General features: G+C 40.9%; 1 protein-coding gene across 1 annotated transcript; it reads right to left on the bottom strand.

Moving 5' to 3' along the window:
* Positions 1 to 9,501: 9,501 nt before the first annotated feature.
* On the bottom strand, positions 9,502 to 16,085 carry LOC143105487 (uncharacterized). The gene is made up of 2 exons (XM_076269444.1): positions 16,013 to 16,085; positions 9,502 to 14,270 (listed from the first exon to the last, which is right to left on the bottom strand). Exon 2 carries the CDS (start codon positions 14,266 to 14,268, stop codon positions 12,550 to 12,552), a length of 1,719 nt encoding a protein of 572 aa, XP_076125559.1. The 5' UTR covers positions 14,269 to 14,270; positions 16,013 to 16,085; the 3' UTR covers positions 9,502 to 12,549.
* Between the last annotated feature and the right edge of the window lie 620 nt (positions 16,086 to 16,705).

The raw sequence follows: 16,705 nt of genomic DNA on the forward strand, positions 1-16,705 counted from the left end.
TAGTACCATGAATATCGATCCTTTTGATGAAAAACAGACGAAGTAACTGCAAAATAATGTCATGTACACAAACCAACGCTGCACACCCATTACTCTTGTTTGAATTACTCGCGGACCCGTGATCGGATAGATATGCCACGTACGTCAGATGAAAGAGGATCATTTGATATCAAGTACATCCTTCTGGGTTATAAAACAGACGAAGTGACGGCAAAATAACTGAAAATAACAAAATAACTTCATATAGCTGGACTTACCCCACGTTTACGATTTTTTTGTCTGTTTTTGTGGCATGTTTATAATCCAACGCTATCGTGTGTTTCTCTATGGCAAAGCATGTTCATAATTCGTTTTTGAGATCCTAGCAAATTCCTGCATGACATCCAATTCAAGGCTCACATTGCATCCCAATTTGTTCAACAAAGAAACCCCTCTTTTGCCTCTACTTTGTTCATGGCAATGCAGTAAAAAGATGTTGTAGAGAATCATTATGAGTGCATACACCATGCACTCAAAATTATATTTTGTGAGATACATGTCAAAATATAAGAATTTTTATAATACGCTTTTTGTATTTTTATTATTTAACATAATAACCTAATAGTAATATAACATAATGGTGATAACACTTGTCGGTAGGGCCCCCTTGGAATTTTTGCTTGGGGCCCCCACAGACCCTAGAATCGCCTCTGCACACTAGGCCTATAACAGTGAAGGCCAAACACGACCCTTTATAATGTCATAATGCTCAATACAAAGTAGGCCCTATATGGAAAAAATAAGCTTGGTTTTGGTTAATATATCAAAAAGTATAAAGTTTACAAAAATGAAAAATGTTTTACTCACCAGTCCTTTAGAAGACCTATGCAACAAAGTTTGAACGGAGTTTGTACTTTAAATAGTCAAGCTGAATTAAACGCAGAAAAAGTGGATAGAAGCGGAATAATAAAAAGTCTAGTGATAACAGTACAGTTTTCATGCACTGTAATAAGTATAAGAAATATAAGTAATAAGAATACCGGTAAGACTTCAGAGAGAGATAATCTACCTGGGTTCAGTGACAATTTCTGGCAAATGATGAAGTGTAGACACTCAGCTTTAAATAAGCTATTGAGTCTAGAAGAGACACAGATATTTTAATTTATAAAGGTTTGAGGAATAAATTGGTCAAGGAATTGAAATTATCACGTTTTTATCTTCAAGTAGCCTAATAAATGAGGCTAAAGGCAATAGTAAAGAAATCTGGAAAAATATCAACCTCATAGGGCGAGAACAACTTCACACAGGAGGTATACAGCTCAGATTTCAGGGTAAATAAATCGAAGAAAAATTTGAAATTGCCTCTATTTTTAATTCTGGGCAGTTCCAGCGTTATGGATGTGACAATTGGACTCATATTGGTAAACAAAATGCCTTAGAGTGGGGGCAAAATTAGTATCAGTGAATTAATTTGCATAACTTTTAATGTAACCTCTGTCCTCTGAATACTGAGAATTCTTCAAATTTCATATAATCAATTTCATCCTAAGAATACAAGGCATTTTATCAGCGTTATGGATGTGACATGAAATGGACACACTTTTGTGAGAGATTACAGGTTTCTACAAACTCTGTGAATTTTTAAGAAAACTGCCGAAACTATGATATATGTAGCATGAAGGAGACTTGAATGAACACAAAAAGTGTGTTTTTGAAACTATGCGTCATTTTCGTAATGCATTATGTAAGAAAAACTGGCGTTATGGATGTGACGGTTTCACGTTATGGATGTGACGTGTATGAACCAGTCCTCGACAAACTACATAAAACACATAATTAAGTAGTGAATTTTGATATGAAACAATTGAAATAGTAATCATGAAAAACTAGCGATGAAATTATTGCTTCTTCAGTGCCCACTAAGATCCACAGGAAGAATCAGGACAACAAGTCATTTAAAATATAAAAAATAAATGTATTTTTTTCTTTTACCATCATCAATTTTGGTCAGTGATTCCCGGGTTACTAAAACACCAGGGAACATGAAACTTGTTGGCCACTCCCCTAAATAACTAGCCCTACCTGAACCGTTGCACCCAAGATGACAAAATATTTATGGTATGTTAGTCTCAAGAGCCCGCATCAACCTAACCCATACCACTAATTTGTGATTTGCACACATAAAGTACATGCACGCGCACGTGCACACACGCACATGCACACACACGCACATGCACACACACACACACACATGCACGCACGCACGCACAGTCGCACACATACAGACTGGCAAGCACACACACACACACACACAAACACATACACACATGCACAAACACCCACCCACATGAATGCAGACACATAAACACACACACACACACACATGCACACACACAGACACACACACACACAGGCACACACACACACACACACTCTTATAAACAAAAGCAAACTCACATATGCACACACTCATGTACATGCATGAGTTGCAGGAGTAGGAGATGAAGACAAATTGACAAGCGTGATTTATTTTTGCGAAGAGAATATGCAGGACTGAGAGGCGGTCATATTTTGTACCGCTATGCGGTACATCTAGTTTATTGCTGCCGTTACTCATGTTACTCTGTGGGTATTAGCTACAGAGGACCTGACACTTCAAATGCTGGCATATCGCGTCACATTTAAAATTAAACTGTGTTAAACAGATGTGAACGGCAGGCTGAACAGATCTGCAACAGAAGGAGGTTGCTATGTTAACTCCAGCTGCAAAGTCAGCCATCTTCACCAGCTAACACGATAATCCAGTTACTGTACAACAAGAGTATGACGGAAGATAATCGCTTAGATTTTCATTATTAGGCCACTTGAAAATAGGCTATGGCTAGGCTAATCACTGGAGGTATTTTAATATTATGTTTGTTTTGCTAATGGTTAGGCAAGGCCTCACTGTGGTTTTGATCAACCTAATAATCTTTGAAATGTCAATTGTAAACACTAAGGTGAAATGCGTTAAAACTAACATGCCACCAGAACAGACGTTTTATCGGCTCTGAGGTATAATAAAGTCTCCAGTCTTGTAAATTCACATTATGTAACATCCATAACGTCACATCCATAACGCACCATTAAAGGTTTAAAAGTAAGAAAGGGGCACAATTAGGTCATAACACTTTACATTGATATAAATCAGCTTTGCACAGACACTTTGGACATTGTCGCATCAACACTGTATGTGTAGCATAAACTTTTCCCATAAAACGTTATGGATGTGACATGGCCATGGAACTTGCTGACTTAAAAACAAAAACAAATGTAAGGAGTTGTGCTCTTAAAGGCAAGCTGAGCATAGACATTGCTCTACCATTCCCTTGTCAATATGGAATTTGTCAAATGACACAATTTGTTTGAACCTTGGGTCCATTTATCCACTTTTTTAAATATGTATAATATTACCATGTGAAAAATGTTGTTTCTGTATGGTTGCACACCATATTTATGATGTAAAAAGAGTGTAATTCTCCATCAAATTCAATCAGATCAATTACAAACAATAAAATATAGACCTAAATGAAGATTTTATATTTTATATAAATGAAGATATATATATTTGCGTACGCACAACTTTTTTTTTCCATGGTAAGGATGACCTTTGCATGGAATTGCCCTTCTTTTTTTATCGGAGCTAGGAAATCACTTGAAGAAAAGAGAACTACGCACACTTACTACACACACTGATAAAGGCCATGGTTTCAATCTGGTTACAACTAATGAAAGACAAGAAACAAATATTTTGTTCTTTAAAGAATTCTAAAAGTAGAGATGCTTTTTACATGGACGGTATGTTCATTAAGAAACATGGGCCCTATCATGACAGTCAAAAGCGCATCGTCACTCACTCACACAGTCGACATTGGGAGGGTTTTCGTTATCAAACATTGAGCGCATGGCGCAACAACGTGTTTCTAGGTTTTTTAATCAGTCATGGGTGTGTTTGGGGCGTAACATCATTTAAACCAATTTAAACCAATGAGAATGACCAACCAATCTGTCATTCCCTTTAACTGCGCAAAGCGCGATGTCAAATAAATGCATCGGTATTTTGACATTCAATGGCACATTTGAAGGAGGCTGCTTGCAAGACCATATGGAATAGTCATTCCACTAAACCATGCTTTACTAAAACCTAGTATAGCCTTCACACAGTTGCACTCCTCTATTATTTGAACTCATTGGCACAGTGAAACTAACTTCACCATGGTGTCAGTCAACGACAAGACAGTTATATACAGTTACTTTCACTATTGACTGACAATGGGTTACCATCAAAAACATAGGCTAGAAAAGCAACACTTACCCTAATATTGCTCAAATGACTGAATAAAAAAACATTCAGTTGCTTATATCTTGTGACAGTGCGTCTTCAGCTGTGCTCCATACGTGTCTCTCGCCTCTCCCCTAATCACTTTTAACCGTCATTACCAATTTGCAAATGATGGTGAATAACTACTCATCATGAGATGTACAGTATTTCATAATATCTTTATTCTAATTATGTTTCCCATTGTAATCGTGCAGTTTGTAATGTTTTGCATGGACGTGTGCTGGTGTGTGTTCATGGATGATAAAAGGATGGTGCATTGTGTGCACCAACCAATATGACTGTTGACAATGCGCTCTTAAAATAACATATAAACAACTCGCCATAGACTTCTGACCAGGTGTGCAATAGCGATTTTTAGACAATGCGCTAAGCCACTCCCTAAGTTGTTAATTGCCACACCCCTGGGCGCATTGTTTAAAAAATAAACTGTAAAATAAGAAAATATACTTTGCGCCGGGTGGGAAACAAGTTTTACGCCATGCGCCAGGGTGCAAAATACAGCCCATAGTCATGATAGGGCCCTAGGTGGGTTATAAGGGACAGGATATATCTTTAATATATTCAGGTGCCCAGCCATTTATGGCTTTGTATGTTAGAAGTATTATTTTGAAGTCAATGCGACTTTTAACAGGTAGCCAGTGTAAAGATGCTAGGATGGGGGAAATATGTTCATATTTTTTGGTCCTGGTGAGTGTGCTAGCTGTTGCATTTTGTATAAGCTGTAAGATCTCACAGGTATTATTGCAGCCAGCGTAGGGTATTGCAATAGTCTATCCTCGAAGTGACAAAAGTGTGGATTAACTTGTCAGCGTCTGGTAATAGTCAGGTAGAACCCCAAGATAGGTGTGACACAAGGTACGAATGCAATTTTTTGCATAAATTGATAGTTTAGGGGGTGTAGACTCAGAATCTGACGGGTGCCCTTGAACATTTTTTTTAAATTACATAATCTGCCACGCCCCCTTTTTTTGACCATAAAAAGTAACTACAGGAAAAACATTACTGTATAAACCCATCATGTATGGTATCAAATGAAAGCTCTTCTCAAACAGAAAACAATGATGTCAATACAAAATGCTAAAAATGACTTCAAGTCCCTCCAGAGAACATAATATCTAAAGTCTGGTAAGGTGGGGACAGCCGTGGCCTACTGGTTAGCGCTTCAGACTTGTAACCGGAGGTCTCTTTTCTTGGTGAATAGCATGTATCTCAAGTTACTGAGGCTTTCAACAGTCTTTCCATAGTAGAGGCAAGAAAGGAAATCCATTCCTGCCTTCATGCTCATCAGCTTCTACATCTGTAAAATTCTTCAAATCAAGATTCCACTTGAGCATCAAATTGATTGCTGAGGTTTTCCCTGCCATATCCTCACACTGACATATGACACACTGTCACAACCAGACAATGCATGAACAGCCAACAAATCATAACATTTGTCTCCTAATTATGCAGCCATAGCATTAATGTCAATTACTTTGGGCATCCATGGCCTACTGGTTAGGGAATCGGACTTGTGACTGAAGGGTGGCCAGTTTGATCCCCGACTAGTAGGAAAAATGTGGGTGGGGGGAGTGACTTAACAGCGCTCTCCCACATCCATATGAGGGCTGCCCACTGCTCCGGGTGTGTATGTGTACTCCTAGTGTGCTCACTGCTCTAGGGGGTGTGTGTGTTTGAATGGGTGTACACTGTGGGTGTGTTGTACACTACCCCCGAATGGGTAAAATGCAGAGCACAAATTCCTTGTATCGGTGGAGTCAGCCCTCTGTTCCCACATTGCTAGGGTTAGGCCTGAGGTGTGGGTTAGGGTTAGGGGACATAGGGCTGTGGAGTATGCTCCCGTACTGGTATAGTATACTTGGCCAATAAACCTGATATGGGGCAGCCGTGGCCTACTGGTTAGGGCTTCGGGTTTGAAACCAAAGGGTTGCCGACCAGTAGGAGAAATTTTGGGGGGGAGTGGTTGAAGAGCACTGCTCTCCCATGCCTACAACCACGGTTGAAGTGCCCTTGAGCAAGACACCTGCTCCCTGACTGCTTCCCGAGCACCACTGTAGCAAGTCAACTCACTGCTCTGGGTTAGTGTGGGCTTCACCTCATGTGTGCTCATTGTGTGCTTCATCTCACTGTGTGTTCACTAATTCACGGATGGGATAAATGCAGAGACCAAATTCCTTATATATGCAAGTATACTTGGGCTATAAACCTGATTTGTTGTTATATTTGTTGTTGTAATTCCAAATGATACGTGTCATTCATCATGTGGTGTCTGTTTTTAAAGCATTAAAAAATGTTAGGATGAAAAAATATTGTTGTCTGTAATTCTGGGGGGAAATCCGAGGACAGTTATGAAATTGAAATTCAGCATTATGAATATGAAATTCAGCGACTGATTCAAGGGAAATTAAACCTAACGTGCTAACTATGAAGGTATATTGGGTGCAAAAGTGGCGAGCACATTTAACTGCAGATTTTGCATGTGCACACTAAAGTCGTAAATGTGTAACAGTAAAGTTGAAGTTGTACATATTTTTTTATATCTTGTTAACACAAAATAGGGGCTACGGGTTCACAAATCCTTTTTACAGGTACACAAATCCTATCCTGTGAGTCACAACTTTCAAGAGTCACGCACTCGACACTTTTGCTCCAATCGTTGCAGCGCAGTAGGTGCGAAACACATTTGCACATCCGTGTTTCATAATCTGAGAACATGCACAACATTCGTGCATTTGTAAACCCAAATGTGAACTAATGCATCCGAAGTTGTGCATCTGTGAAATAATTTCTCATTAATAAAATTCTACAGATCGCTTTGATTTTCTTGCACGACTACAAGTCAATTGATACAAGTGCTCGAATCTGCTTCTACGAGTGACGAGTGACTTGCTCCTGGCTAGGTGACCTTATTAGACATTCTCTGGTGATATAATAGGTGCAAAAAGATTTGTATGTGTGCACGTCGAGCAATCGATCGAGAAAACAAGGCGGCCGGATCTGGATCCTGGATCACGCTCAGACTACCATTGCCTGCTCATAAAGTAAGTAACCTCAGTATGTTTCCTTATCAATGAAGGACACACGATTTATAGTTTTTCTTTGCACAAAGCGAGGAAAAAAATATTGCGGTGTGCGGTGTTAAGTCGACCTTATTATTCATAATGTCTGCACAGCAAACAATTGCTAACTTGCCTTGCACTATCCAATAGTCTTCGTGCAAGATACAAGTCAGCTGTTCGAAAATTGCAGAACGATTGTGTCAGATTGTGTGTCCTAACGATTTTGGACGGGCAGTGTTATATTTCTGTACTTCTAAACTAGTTATTTATCTAGCGATAGCTAGCTTGATCTGGCACTGGAGGATTTAGCAAGCAGGTAAACTAAGCTAAACATAGCTGTCATGATAATGTAAACCAACAAACAAGATAACTTTCTTCATATTATTATCATGTTACTTACCTTATGAGCAGGCAATGGTAGTCCGAGCGCGATCCAGATCCGGCCGCCTTGTTTTCTCGATCGATTCGCTCGACGTGCACACATACAAATCGTTTTGCTCCTATTATATCACCTAGCCAGGAGCAAAAGTATCGTCACTCGTAGAAGAAGATTCGAGCACTTGTATCAATTGACTTGTAGTCGTGCAAGAAAATCAAAGCGATCTGTAGAATTTTATTAATGAGAAATTATTTCACAGATGCACAACTTCGGATGCATTAGTTCACATTTGGGTTTACAAATGCACGAATGTTGTGCATGTTCTCAGATTATGAAACACGGATGTGCAAATGTGTTTCGCACCTACTGCGCTGCAACGATTTAGCAAAAGTGTCGAGTGCGTGACTCTTGAAAGTTGTGACTCACAGGATAGGATTTGTGTACCTGTAAAAAGGATTTGTGAACCCGTAGCCCCTATTTTGTGTTAACAAGATATAAAAAAATATGTACAACTTCAACTTTACTGTTACACATTTACGACTTTAGTGTGCACATGCAAAATCTGCAGTTAAATGTGCTCGCCACTTTTGCACCCAATATACCTTCATAATATACCTTCATAGCTAACTAACCAGCAAGTTGGTGGTACATCAGACTTGCTATAATATTCATATTAAAATTAATTACTATTGAATGATTGTATTCCTGTATGTATTAAGCTACATGGCAGTTCCATAATTTATTAAATGTTTTACCAAACATGACACGATTTAGAGGTATAAGCTATTATGCGGCAAAAAGGAACCTAATTTGACCTTAAAGGTCACTTTGCAAAAGGTATTATGTTCTCTGGAGGGAACTCTAAACTATTTTTTTCTACTTTTTTATGGTCAAAGCTGATTTCTGTATTGCAAGAGCTTTAATTTGATACCATACATGATGGGTTGATATGTTAATGTCTATTTAGATGATTTTCTATGATCAAAAAGAAAGAAAAAGGGTGTGTGGCAGGTGATGCCATTTTAAAGAAAATGCCCAAGGGTGCCGGAGCTGGACCCGTCAGATTCTAAAAGGACACCCCCTTACCTATCAATTTATGCAAAAAAATTGCATTCATACCTTATGTCACACTTATGCCCACATTCCACAAAGTTCTACCTGACTATAAGGATAAGGACTTCCTTATCTTTGAAATGTTCCTTAAGTGGTAAAATAAAGTTTTGGTGATCTGTTTTATGTGATTATTTAGTGATAGGTCCTGGTCAATTATAACTCCTAGATTTTTAACACAGGTCCCGCTTGACAAAGAGCCACAATGAAGTGGAAGATCACTATATGTAGCCTGTGATGAGGATATGATATCCCTCATCTTTTTAGGACCTAAAACCATAACTTCTGTTTTATCTGAGTGCAAAAGCATGAAGTTGTTTGTCATCCATGTTTTTATATCTCTTATACATGTGTCAAGTTTGGCTAACAGGGTTAGCCAAGGTGCATGTAAAGATAATAATTTACATTTCATTCCCTCTCACTTCATTCTCCTAGCAAAACAAATCATAGAACTCTTCTATTTCTATTTTATATCTGTAGGTGCATCATTGACTCATAAGTTAATTTAGCCAGGTTTGTCACTAAGCCACTGAAATACCCTGCTCTGAACTGATGAATGAGAGATGAATGGAAATAAAGAATCCCCTCTCAAGTTCAGCAATCCAAGTGACTTTATTTACAGAACAGTCTCTAGGCAGAAACAATGCCACCCAAACACAAAAGAGCCAGCTTTAGGAAATGGGTCGACGAGGAAGAGGTCTCTAAAGAACATATTGACACACACTTTGTCTTTTCAATTAGTAGTTTTTCCATGATGGAGTGTGTGTTTAACCATTCGCGAACTGAATAATGCATGGTAGTTTCTTAATTTACTTTCACTGTCTTTTAGGGTCTTTATTTGATGACGCAGCTCTCAAACTGTAAACTGCAGTAGGTGGCAGAGCTGAAAGATTTAGAAGTAGTCATACAGACTTCAGATAATCATGCACTGATTTAAACATATGCATTACATCAAAATCTTAAATTAGACTGGCAAAGGCAATCTACCCATAAGATAGCATTACTGTTAGGTGAATGTTCACAAGCTAAAAGATCAAAGAAAGGCAACAGCACTATTAGGAACAACATTACGTTCAAATTGTATGGTCCAAACACAGGTTATAAAAATTGTTTATCTTTAAAAGACATTCAAACAAAATATATCGCCAGTGTTGGCAGTTTGCTACAGTAATCCCAGTTGGCGTAAGCCATAATGGAACAAAGTGAAAATACAATTCAGACAGCAGTCATGTTCATCTCAAAACCACAGACTTTACATACAGTCCAACACAAGTGACATCTAATTGTAAAATAAACTCTCATTGTGCACAGCACACTATATGAACACCAACAAATCTACAGCAGAGACAAGAGCATGTTAGACCTTTCACAGGATCAAAGAACATATGTCCAGCAGCAAAAATATATCACTAAAGTTAAAACAATTTTAGCTGGATGATCTAGCGATTTGATCTGATGCTAGCAGTGAAAACAGCTAGGAAATATTATAAACCATTTCAGTTGGAGTGCTAGAAAGTTAGACAAGGGTGTCAACCTACTCTAGAACCTCTGATTTTTTAACATTAATTTCTTTAGCAGACATTAAAGTCTTAGTTCAATCCAGTAAAAAGAGTAGGCTTTAAATTCACCTTAAAATCTGGCGTTGTGTACAGTTATTGAAAGGACTGTACCTTTGAGACCATACCTATAAAAGTGCATGTAAATATCAAGAAAACTTTCTGTCATAGAACATAACGGTATGCATAACATTACATTATGGCTGCTTCAAAAATCATGAAATGTTGCTCCATGCATTACAGTGGCTTCTTTCTGCCTATGTAACCTGTGTTATATTGACGTTTCAATCCCTCGCTGGCCTGGATTAAAGCCCACAGCACCACCATGAGAGGAGGGTGTGGCTAGCAAGGAGGGCTAAAACAATTGGATGCTAACGTCTTTCACTAGCACCTCTCTTCAGGTGTCTGTGAGGGAGGGTTCTTCACTGCATATAGCCCTGTGCCCGCTTGCTACTGTTACACTTGTCTTTGTCCACAAAGGAACCTTGAGCTGACCAAACCTGATGAAAAATATAACAAATGAAACAAATGAAAAAGAACAAAGACAAGCGAAGGGAGAGGTTAGTGGAGTGAAATGTAATGAGAAGACCCAAGTCTTCAGCTAGTGACTGGATATTACAAACCCAGGCTTGACAATGAGCAATGTGTGCTTACTGGTGTCCTAAATACAACACCACGGTGATCAGGAGAACATCTGATGATAAATAAAACACACACAACAAACAACAACTCACAAAACAAACAATTATTTCAGTAGTAGGCAGTCGATCACATGAGCAGGAGAGAAAGAACACATCAAAGACATCCACGCACAGCCACAGTTTCCAGCACGTTTTTGCCAGTGACGTTTTCGCACTCACAGAGTGACCTAAGACGAAATGTCATCCTGATAAGTGGTATCCCAACTCAGACACTGCACTGTTTTACATTCATTCTATGTTAAATGTTTAAAGCTGAAATATTCACACCAAAAATCAAGCTTGTGTTAGATCCCATGATCTACATTGGGTACAATACATTATTTTTAGTTTCATGCTAAATTTAGATTGTAAGTGGGACAGTTTGACTTAATCATGCTTTATCTTAATTGGCTTTCCATAATAAAAATGTGAGCTCAGTCCTACATTCATTTACAGTAGAAATCGCTTTAGGGTTTTCATATTGCAAGGGACAAGATGACGTTGAGAAGTTTAGGAATAATTTATACATAATTTAAAACAATTTCAAGTGAAGATTCAGTCTCTACAGGGACAGTTACAGACAAGATGTCTTATTATTTCCTTCAGATTATAGTTCTCCCTGTATTGCAAATACAGTAGCTGACCATGAACTGTTTGCTTATCAGTGCAGCGCAAGAACAGAGGAGCAGGGTTTAGTTAGGCTACTGTAGGTACTGCCAACACGATAATTATGAATTATGCTGGCAAAAAACCCCCAGACACCAATTTAAAGCAAAGTATTTCTCCTGATGAGAATGCGCATTTTCCAAATATCAAGATCATGACTCCCTTTAACACCAATAACATGTAGCAGTGTTGGCTATTGGTGATTATTTACACCTGGCCAGTGACATTGGGAGACAAATATATCTCCTCTATGGCGTCATTATTCAGAATCTACTTGTCATGTGACTTAAATGACTCCAGGGACTGTATCTTTCTCAAGAAGTGAGTGCATATTAAAGTGCAGATTACAGCACTTTGCTAACTTCCTTGGTTAAATGTCCTGGTTTAGAAACTTCTGTTGAGTTCTCCATTAGGGTACACTAATCCCTCCCTCTCTCCCAGTCTGAAAAATGACTACATGAAAATAGTGTCATTTAAAAAAACAAAAATTCAAATCAGTTAACTCTTCAACATTATTGTTGTTATTTCTTCTAAACATCCAATAAGTTATTTATTAAATTAATAAGTTGAACTGTCAATTTACTGTAAGTGCAAACATTTTTGCAACGTTATCTCGATAGCTTTGCAACACTCTAGTGAATTAGTTAACCTCAACAGCCTCCTCATCCTGAATGTTGATTAGTGCATTCAATGACAGATTTTTTTTCCCTGCATGTCAAAAATCCATAGGCCGGTGGTCTCAGTGCAAGAGCAACAGGCTGAGCAGCAGTGAGACGGTGCTAGACAGCAGAAGCATCACGCCCTGGTTAAGGGGCCCCAGCTTCTCCCCTCCACCGCGGGCTTTGTAGTCGTTGTTGTTTCGTTCTCCGACCTGCTGCTGCTGCTCCTGCCACTCCTGCTGCTGCTGCTGCGCCACACGCTCGGTGTAGACCATGTAGAATTCGATGCACTTGCGGGCCTTCAGCTGCTCGATCAGCATCGGGTAGCCGATCTGCATGATGCTGACCACCTCGTCCTCTGCTTCTGCCTTCTTCTCCTCCTCCACCTCCTCCTGTTTGCTCTCCTCCTTGGCAACAGTGGTGTTGGAGGTGGTGCCCGGGGTCCCGTCTGTGTCGTTCTGGGATTGGGCCGCTGCTGCGGTGCTGACGTTGCCAATGGGCTCCGAGTCAGCGGGGAGAGGCGCTGGGGCGCTGCTGGTGCGTTCCTCGGGGGCCTGTTGTGCCAGGGCCACCGGCTCGTCCGCCATGGGCTCCTCTCCACCGATGCCGCCACCCTGCCGCAGGCTCCTCTTGCTGCGCAGCAGGTCGCTCCTCTTCATGCAGCTGTCCATAAACGTGTCGTAGCCTTGCGGTGGGGGGCTCAGCAGAACCGGAGGGGGGTTGCCGCCTGGACCGCCCTGCCCTTCACCGCCCGCGCCCGCCTGGCCAGAATCACCGCCTCCACCAGCACCTCCACCACCCTCCTGGGGCCTGCCTGAGTAGCTGGAGCCGTAGCGGCGGTGCATGTAGTTGTTGTAGTAGTACTCCTCCTGGGGGTTATGGAAGTGGAAGTGGGGACGTGGGAAGCTGCCCAGGCCGTAGCCCAGGGCCATGCCAGCCACGGCTCCAGCACCAGCTGCCATCACCGCCTGCCGGCCAAAGCCCCTGGACTGGACAGAGGGGTTGTAGCCCATGTTCTGCACGGAATGGGCAAATGGAGAGCCGCCCTGACCGTAGCCCTGGCCGTAGCCCCGGGAGCCGTAACCGTAATTGCCCCCGTAGCCGGGACTCATGATCTTGTTGTTAGGGTTCCAGTAGGGGTAAGGGTTGCCCTGAGGGTAGCTGCCTCCAGCTGCTCCGACTCCAGCACCACCAGGGTACGATCCGCCTCCAGCATACCCACCTCCCCTCACTGGATACCCAGGATACGATCCCCCACCTGGATATGGATTGGCTGCACCGCCAGGGTTCACCCTGCCAGGGTAACTGCCAGCTCCTGGCTGAGGGTATGGGTTAGCCCTCCCAGGGTACACACCACCAGGGTAGGATCCCTGGTTTGGGTATGAGGGCCTGCCAGGGTAAGGGGGAGGTGCACCTGCTCCAGGATATGGGGGCGGGGCTCCAGCTCCAGGATAAGGAGGCGGGGCACCAGCTCCTGGGTAACGGGGCGGAGATCCAGCACCTGGATAAGGGGGTGGGGCACCTGCTCCCGGATAAGGAGGCGGTGCTCCAGCTCCAGGATATGGCGGAGGGTTCTGCGGAGGGTTCTGCGGTTGCCGCGGGTAATTTGCCGGCTGTGACTGGCTTGGTCGCCTTGCCGAAGATGATGACGACCCACTGCTGCTAGTGCGGGAGCCAGTGGAGGAGGTCTTGCGGCCCCAGCTGAATCCACCACCCTTGAATCCCCCTCCACCACCTCTTCTGGCCGACACACTGACCAGTAGAGCCAGGGAGAGAACCACCAGTGTGACAGGCTTCATTTCTGTGGGAAAAGAGTGTGAAAGATAGTTGTAGAAAAGTTCTGATGATGATAATAATAATAATAATAATAATAATAATAATAATAATAATGCAATGTATCTATAAAGTGAATTTCAAGACACCCAAGATCACTTAACAAATGAAAAAAAAAAATACAAACAATTCACAAAACATTATAATCATTATAACTAAATGCTGCAGAACTCAGATACATGGTAGAAATAATAATGGTAACACTGTATCTGAACAATAGCAAGATCTATCCAATCTAAGTTATACATTTAATGGCTAGATGAGACAGGATGACATAGGGGGAGTGGCACGAGCAGATAATGTAACATAAAGGAGAAACTGATATAAGACTAGTCTAAAGTAAATGGAACTTCAGGTTAGAGGCCATAAAGCTAACATGTTGTGGCAGCTAAAAGAGCGGAGACAGAATATTGTAAGCCCGCCCAGTATAGCTAGCTGATTGCTTTGATTAATCTAGATTATGTTACCGACTATAAACCTGCTTTTCTAAAAGAAACAAGAGCAGTCAGGCGAATGCACACACTTGCACCAGTCAAGTAATTTTAACCAAAGTGAAACCTAAGTCCAGCATTTGCATTCTGAGCGGGATCCGAATCCGATCCACACGACCACATAAGGAGGATCAAGACACGGTGACACACAGGACAGACCGATTACAATACCCTCTTATATACCCTCTCTATCTACAAATATATACCCTTTAATAATACCCTCAATCGGAGGAGGAATACACAACTTTCATCTGAAAAGACAAATTCAAATATAGGACTTTAATTCAGCACCAATGTGTCTATTCTACAAATGTTTCTTGGGATGAACATTCTTATTTGTGGTTGTTGCTAGGTTGCTAGACATTCTGTTTACAATTAAATGCTTGCTTTAGAATCACTCTTGCCTATTTAGAATGCATTACATTGTTATGGTTAATATTAGAATCTTCTAATTATGTGAGCACAGGAGGATTCCAAGTCAAGAGCTGTAAAATTCCATGGAGCTTAGACTAATGAACAATATCACGCGAGGGTGGACGAAGCATTGTGCCGTCCAGCGACTGCTGGCAAGGTCCTATCTCTGCTGGTAAGTCAGTCAGTGCGTTTCCCGTAATCTAGTGTGTGACACTGTGCGTCATAAATAGTCTAGCTAACTGATTGCCTTCTTATTAAAATGTAACAAGGAATAATCGAATACGCGATACAAGGAAAAGTTAGACATGCACACTGTTCACGACGTATTCTACTGCTGAAATAAATTCCCTCAATATCAGATTGACAGATGAAGGGAGCTAGAAGGACGAAAGTAGCTAACGTTAACTGACTGCCGCTATGTTTATTCTGAGTTTAATTTAGACTAATACTGGGCGACACTAACAAGGACTGTCAACAGTTATTCCTACAGTAGATAGAGTGCTCAACAACTTTACGACTTTCATTACAATGCGTTACACCGTATCGACCAAGATTATTTGCCATGACTTAACTATCATAGGTTAATGTAAAATAGTAACAATAACGTTAGCCTAATGTTTAACAACGTTAGCATAAGATAGCATAACGTTAGCTGGTAATGCTTAACGTTACAGCAAGCGAGCGAGGTCTGTTTCATAACATTGCTAGGGGTATTCGACAACACAACTGTAAGTTCGCAAACAATATTAATACCTAAATAAAGCTAGCACCATATGAAAGCAACTGAAAACGAATTTCTGCCTACCTTTTCCCGTTCTGTTGTCCACGCCGTCTAAGAAAAATGCTTAAGTGTTATGTGTCAACACCACCACCACCAGGCAAGATGGGGGAAAAGTTTCCACTGATGTAATTTCCGGTTCTCTGAATAATCGGGAATATTCTGGATCTCATTCCAACATTTTTTTCCGATAATTTGTTCGCCTCTCAAATTATATAAAAAAGAATATTTATTTTACACAAATATTATTTAATAAACAAATAGTAATACAAATATGTCTCCATAGACTGGATTGTAGATAAGAAAAGGGAAAGGGACAGGAATGCAAATTGACTAGAACTTATTTCTTAAATAGTAGGCTACTAGCCTAATTTCATGTAACCTAGGCCTGCCCATATAAGTGCCACATAAACATTGTGTTTTGGTACATTTCTCTCATTGGGATGTTAACAAAATGTAGAGATTTACACAACTACCTGACAACATCCTTTTGCCCGCTTTGAGGCATCAAACACCACCTCCAGGATCACACCTCCACCAGAGGACCCCCCTCTCAGTCTGACAGCAGCTGACGTAAGGATGACACTGGAGAAATAAACCCCTGCAAAGCTGCAGGCCCAGATGGGGTCCCTAGCCGGGTCTTAAAGGCCATTGCGTACCAGCTGTCAGATATCATGACGGACATTTTTAACATCTCACTCTCCCAGGCCACCGTACCAA

The sequence above is a fragment of the Alosa pseudoharengus genome, unplaced genomic scaffold (genome assembly GCF_046254945.1).
Source record: "Alosa pseudoharengus isolate Yale_2024_CS ecotype anadromous, Long Island Sound unplaced genomic scaffold, YU_APseudo_1.1 YU_APseudo_1.1_scf_6, whole genome shotgun sequence".
Classification (NCBI taxonomy): Eukaryota; Metazoa; Chordata; class Actinopteri; order Clupeiformes; family Clupeidae; genus Alosa; species Alosa pseudoharengus.

Bases quoted from the DNA above. Each gene is read 5' to 3' on its own strand.
- LOC143105487 (XM_076269444.1), bottom strand. From the start codon at position 14,268: ATGAAGCCTGTCACACTGGTGGTTCTCTCCCTGGCTCTACTGGTCAGT.